Source organism: Argopecten irradians, chromosome 14 (genome assembly GCF_041381155.1).
Source record: "Argopecten irradians isolate NY chromosome 14, Ai_NY, whole genome shotgun sequence".
NCBI classification, from domain to species: Eukaryota; Metazoa; Mollusca; class Bivalvia; order Pectinida; family Pectinidae; genus Argopecten; species Argopecten irradians.
Genome location: NC_091147.1, coordinates 15,604,823 through 15,611,455, shown reverse-complemented (window position 1 = coordinate 15,611,455; position 6,633 = coordinate 15,604,823). Strand labels below are relative to the sequence as shown.

The 6,633-nt window shown below is 38.6% G+C and overlaps 1 protein-coding gene across 1 annotated transcript; it reads right to left on the bottom strand.

Moving 5' to 3' along the window:
* LOC138306915 (tubulin beta chain-like) lies at nucleotides 1–6,633 on the bottom strand. Its single transcript, XM_069247484.1, has 4 exons — nucleotides 6,475–6,633; nucleotides 4,760–4,868; nucleotides 1,358–1,713; nucleotides 1–892 (listed from the first exon to the last, which is right to left on the bottom strand). Exons 1-4 carry the CDS (start codon nucleotides 6,529–6,531, stop codon nucleotides 77–79), a joined length of 1,338 nt encoding a protein of 445 aa, XP_069103585.1. The 5' UTR covers nucleotides 6,532–6,633; the 3' UTR covers nucleotides 1–76.

The window sequence follows — 6,633 nt, the reverse complement described above, 5'->3', positions numbered from 1 at the left end:
AATTTTTTGATTTTACGGTTTAATAAACAACGATATTGTATACCTCGTCTTGTGTTGATTGTTTGGTTTGTAATGTTTATTCAAGGATTTCTTCTTCTTCTTCATCAAATTCACCTTCCTCCTCAGCTGTGGCATCCTGGTACTGTTGGTACTCAGACACCAAGTCGTTCATGTTGGATTCGGCCTCAGTGAACTCCATCTCGTCCATACCCTCTCCAGTGTACCAATGCAAGAAAGCCTTACGACGGAACATAGCGGTGAACTGCTCGGAGATACGTTTGAAGAGTTCCTGGATAGCGGTGCTGTTACCAATGAATGTTCCAGACATCTTGAGCCCACGTGGTGGGATATCACAGACGGCGGTCTTGACGTTATTGGGGATCCATTCTACAAAGTAGCTGCTGTTCTTGTTTTGAATGTTCAGGAGTTGTTCATCTACTTCCTTCATCGACATAAGTCCGCGGAACATAGTTGCAACGGTCAAATAACGTCCATGACGAGGATCACAGGCAGCCATCATGTTCTTGGCATCGAACATCTGTTGGGTCAGCTCTGGGACAGTAAGAGCCCTGTACTGCTGGCTACCACGAGAAGTAAGAGGAGCGAAACCAGGCATGAAGAAGTGGAGACGGGGGAAGGGAACCATGTTGACAGCCAATTTACGGAGATCGGCGTTCAACTGACCAGGGAATCGGAGACAGGTGGTGACTCCAGACATAGTTGCGGAGACGAGATGGTTCAAGTCACCGTATGTGGGTGTGGTCAGTTTAAGAGTACGGAAGCAGATGTCGTAAAGAGCCTCGTTGTCAATGCAGAATGTCTCGTCTGTGTTTTCAACAAGTTGGTGGACAGAGAGAGTGGCGTTGTATGGTTCAACTACAGTGTCTGATACCTGTTGGGAAAAATGATGAAAAACTTAATTATTTCATATGAAGGTATTTTCCCCAAAAAGCATCAAATTAATATCTCGTTGTAGCTACAAAACACAGTGAATGTAATACTGAATAATTTTTAAACAAACGTATCATTAACTAATCTTTCAAACAACGCCATTTGCCATAACAGGATCAGGTATTCGATAACAATGTTGCCTTTTAGCGGAGAAAATAATCCTACCATGAAATATGACTTTCATAAGAAATTGTGAAAAGCACACAATGAAATCCCGAATCTGGGCAGATATATACTAATCATATCTGTGCTTGTAGTGTAGTTCCTATATTAATTTATGAATAAAGATGATCCAATTCCTATCGTATTAATAATGATGTTAATTGAAAAATCAACAATTTTCGTTTCTTATTCGTGGTTAGTTAATCTCTCTATCAGTAAGTAATTTGATATAAAATATATGTACCTTGGGTGATGGTACAACAGAGAATGTGTTCATGATCCTGTCTGGGTATTCTTCGCGTATTTTGGAGATAAGGAGTGTTCCCATGCCGGAGCCTGTACCACCACCAAGAGAATGTGTTAGCTGGAATCCCTGAAGACAATCGCATCCTTCCGCTTCCTTGCGAACCACATCAAGCACTGCGTCTACGAGCTCAGCACCTTCTGTGTAATGTCCCTTAGCCCAGTTGTTTCCGGCACCACTCTGTCCGAACACAAAGTTGTCTGGTCTGAAGATTTGTCCAAAAGGACCAGATCTGACGGAGTCCATGGTTCCGGGCTCCAGATCCACCAAGACAGCTCGGGGAACATATTTGCCACCTGAAGTAAGGATATAAAGAATAAAAGTGAACAAAGAAATTAAAAAGAGTCAGAATAGAAATGGTGTCACTGTCCATTAAAGATTGAAACTCTAAAAAGATATTAAATCTATAATCAAAAGTATGACTAGAAGGACATAACGATCACTCCCTAAGTATGTGAACTTCTCTGTTTTAGCTTTATTACAATACCAGGTCACCAGTTAGAAACTGATATCCTAAAGGGCAAGAATTCCTCTATCACAGGGAGACACAACAGGAATACACCGCAACCTCCCTGGACACACAGACATTCAAACAAGCAACATACGTGACCCTGGCTATTCTGTATTTGCATATTACAGAGTTAACTGCACTTGCGGGTAGGAATTGATTTTGACGCCATGTGTTTGAGAGCGTAACGTCATACTTTTCTGAGAAAACGACGTGAATTGGGCTCACAAATTAATGACGTAACAATCGATACCTACCCACAAGGGAGCTAACTCTGTAATATGCAAAGACTGAATAAATAGGACGTTAATGTACTGAAAAACCAAACCCAATTTTAATTTTGATAGACTAGAGGAGGATCCCTAGTGAAAGGAATGTGTTTTTGATAGTCTAGTCGAGGATCCCTAATGAAAGGAATGTGTTTTTGATAGTCTAGTGGAGGATCCCTAGTGAAAGGAATGTGTTTTTGATAGTCTAGTGGAGGATCCCTAGTGAAAAGGAATGTGTTTTTGATAGTCTAGTGGAGGATCCCTAGTGAAGGAATGTGTTTTTGATAGTCTAGTGGAGGATCCCTAGTGAAAGGAATGTGTTTTTGATAGTCTAGTGGAGGATCCCTAGTGAAAGGAATGTGTTTTTGATAGTCTAGTGGAGGATCCCTAGTGAAAGGAATGTGTTTTTGATAGTCTAGTGGAGGATCCCTAGTGAAAGGAATGTGTTTTTGATAGTCTAGTGGAGGATCCCTAGTGAAAGGAATGTGTTTTTGATAGTCTAGTGGAGGATCCCTAGTGAAAGGAATGTGTTTTTGATAGTCTAGTGGAGGATCCCTAGTGAAAGGAATGTGTTTTTGACACATCTTCAATGAATTATGTTTTATTGTTAGGCCTATTTGTGTTTTTATTTTACCAGACCATGAGATAAACTTGTATACCTACACACGCTGATATCAGAGTAACCAGGATTTCCTGTGGATTGTGTTGCTACACAGGAAACACTAAACACTTGACTTATTTTTATCTTGATGTACTTCTACCATTGAGGAAGAGAATGCACCTACCTGCTATATTTTTTCTACTTTAAAATGATTGTTTTTAACCTAATGTTAGCGAAGAACAGATAATGTTATCTTTACTCAGCTGATGACTATAGGACAAACTTGTTATCAGAATGTTTGATCCAAACAGCGGCTGTTAAATAAGAGGAAATTATAGTTTTTGTTGTCTGCATTTTCCATACAATCTTGTGGTATAATTACAGGTAAAACGAGTACGGAATTTGTTACATGAATACTTGAATATTATTTGAGCTGTGGCCAAAAACAAGCGAAAGATATTTAATGTTATGTTAGTTTGAAGGTAACACATACTAGTTAAGTAAATGTGACTACATATTCAGCATTATTTTTGTCCTAATCAAACCTTTGATCGTTGATACTTTAATGACAAATGATAATTCTTCTCTTTTATAACAAATGACTTCCGAACACGTTAATTAATCAAATGTTTTAAAATTGTTTATTTTCTTTCAGAGCTCCAATATAACCCCAGACATATTACCGGTAAAATTACATCATTTTCTATCTAGAATAATCAGTGTTATACCAATTGGCGCCCACAGCCACGGCCTATGACACAAATAATGCTATTTTATGTCAATTTCGTATACAAATCTGAGGTTATTTTTAGTTCCATATGATTCACGTTGTTTTCTGAAAGAACATCAACACTAGTGGCAAACTGTTACTTTTATATCTGATACAGGAACAATGTTTCTGGCCAAATTTGGTTACAATCCATGCAGAACTCTATGACAAGTAGCGTTTTATAGCATTTACCTTTATTTCCCCTATTGGGCCCCGCCGCTCCTGCCCTCGGGGGTTCAGAGCCAAAATTTATACAAGTTCTGTTCCCCTTCCCCCAAGGATGTTTCTGGCCAAGTTTGGTTACAATCCATGCATAACTCTAGGACAAGTAGCGATTTATAAGATTTACCTCTATTTCCCCTATTTGGCCCCGCCCCTCCTGCCCCCTTGGGGTCAAAGCCAAAATTTATACAAGTTCTGTTCCCCTTCCCCCCCCAAAGGATGTTTCTTGCCAAATTTGGTTAAAATCCATGCAGAACTCCAACAAGTAGCGATTTATAGGATCTACCTTAATTTCCCCTATTGGGCCCCGCCCCTCCTGCCCCCGGGGGGTCAGAGCCAAAATTTATACAAGTTCTGTTCCTCTTCCCCCAAGGATGTTTCTGGTCAAATTTGGTTACAATCCATGCATAACTCTAGGACAAGTAGCGATTTATAGGATCTACCTTTATTTCCCATATTGGGCCCCGCCCCTCCTGATCCCGGGGGGTCAGAGCCAAAATTTATTCAAGTTGTGTTCCACTTCCCCCTAGGATGTTTCTGGTCAAGTTTGGTTACAATCCATGCATAACTCTAGGACAAGTTGCAATTTATAGAAGTTACTTTTATTTCCCCTATTGGGCCCCGCCCCTCCTGCCCCCGGGGGGTCAGAGCCAAAATTTATACAAGTTCTGTTCCCCTTCCCCCAAGAATGTTTCTGGCCAAATTTGGTAACAATCCATGCAGAACTCTATGACAAGTAGCGATTTAAAGGAAATGTTGACGGACGGACGACGGACGCCGCGCCATGACATAAGCTCACCGGCCCTTCGGCCAGGTGAGCTAAAAATCTTAAGTTAAGGAGACTTCCTTAAAATCCGTAATGCTTCCCTATGGAAAATTTTAAGTTAAGGGATACTGTTAAGGAACTGTTTAAGGAAACTGGACCCTGACATAAAACAACACAAGCTGATGTCTGTATATTTCTAGTACAAACCTGAGGCCTCTGTGAAGTAGACATCTATACGCTCCAATTGTAGTACATTATCTCCATTGTAGGAACCTGTGGGGTCTATACCGTGTTCGTCAGATATCACTTCCCAGAACTGTAACATACGGACACATAACATTAATGACATACAACATATCACGGACAATAACATTACGGTCACATAACATCACTGACAAAACTTCAAATATGTGGAAAGTTTTAAAACCACGTATATATATAGTAAAGCATTGATCATCAAAGTCAGTCAGATTTTACAAGCTGAAGAAGAGAACATGTAAAAATATGAATATGTAATCATTATTATTTTCATTTGCAGAATCAGTGTTAACAAAGGTAAGTCTTGTATATATGTTTTTTTAATATCTTAATGGATAAAATGTACCCATTCGAATACAAACTCATTATAACAAAAACAAAAGTCTTTAGGATTTAGCACAAACAATGTGCATTCGGCTGTATCGACAGTAACACTGGGTTATGTGCAATGAATTTCGCGTGCGTGAATTACAAAAAAAAAAAAAAAAAACCATTTGCGATCTAGCTTTGAGACTTTAATTATGCCTATTGCATGGGGCATGTTTTCAAACTAGATTATCTGTGTACTATTAGATCATATAATTTTCCTTAATTAGATAAGGAATATAATAACGACACTCGAGTCATTGACCTTATATATATGTCCTAGCATGTTACTAAGCAACGTTTATATAATGTTCTCATACTTATGGTCATAACTATGAGATAGAAAGTTACCTAACGGTGATTTCTGACAAATAACTTAGATAATTCCAGACATCACGTGCACGCGGTCTGTACGAACATCGATGTATGAGTAAGCAAATATTAGAACGTTTCTGGTAAAATGCCAAGATAAAAGCAAACATTTCACGGATGAAATGCGAAACCCCGGATAATTAATTTGTGTGAGATTCTTATACAGTACACAATGTACATTTTAGTCACAGATGATACATTCTCCGTTGATTCTACTAATTAATATTACGGGGAAAGCTGTATAGAAGGATTAATTGGAGAATCTAGGAGAATCAATGCTCCCATTACTTTATACATTACTGAGATGTAACTTTCACTGTATTAAAATCATGTCATGATGATAGGGTTAGGCTATTATTATCTGTCTCTCTGTGAGTCACTTAAACACATGTGCAGCTATCCCTTGGCATCAATAGGTTACACGTATGTGTGCGTACATGCGTGCGACTTTTGAACTTTTCTCTGGGATCATGCCATATGTTTTTCATTTTCTCTTTCCACAATCATAATTACACATACATTCAGTTTTAACTGATTAGAGCTTTTCAAGAGACAATATACAGATATTGCCGGCAAATTTAGAATAATGTTTAGATTATTATACAAGGCAAGATGAAACAGCTGGTCTAGAAGGCTGCCGACGGCTGTCGACATCCGTCCGGTAAGTAAGTACAAGAATATATACACATACTTCAATTACACATTCGTTATATAGATAGACTTTTCATATATATTTGTAATAAAAAGCAAATAAAAAGTAAAAAAGAATACGTTTCTGATTACTTTACTTCAGACTGTTTGAAATAACGAGATTTTGTACATGATGGATGAGAATCTATTTCTCGCTGGTAAACTATGGGAACAACTTATTTAACTAGAAATCGAATTCATTAAACATTTCCATGTAAACTTAATTAGATTCTGACCTTTGCTCCGATTTGATTTCCACATTGGCCGGCCTGTAGGTGGACTATTTCTCTCATCTTGTCGTCGTGAGTTCGTTCTAACGTTCCTACTCAAGTGTGTTACTAGATTACTGAGCATCCGTGTAGTTATATATCTCAGGTCACGTGGCCAACTCACTC

What these genes read in the sequence shown, in the direction of transcription:
- LOC138306915 (XM_069247484.1), bottom strand. Translation starts at nt 6,531, where the DNA reads ATGAGAGAAATAGTCCACCTACAGGCCGGCCAATGTGGAAATCAAATC. An exon ending in CTACTTCACAGAGGCCTCAG is followed by an intron (nt 1,714 to 4,759) that starts GTTTGTACTAGA and finishes TCCTTACTTCAG; the next exon opens with GTGGCAAATATGTTCCCCGA. An exon ending in CTGTTGTACCATCACCCAAG is followed by an intron (nt 893 to 1,357) that starts GTACATATATTT and finishes TTTTCCCAACAG; the next exon opens with GTATCAGACACTGTAGTTGA.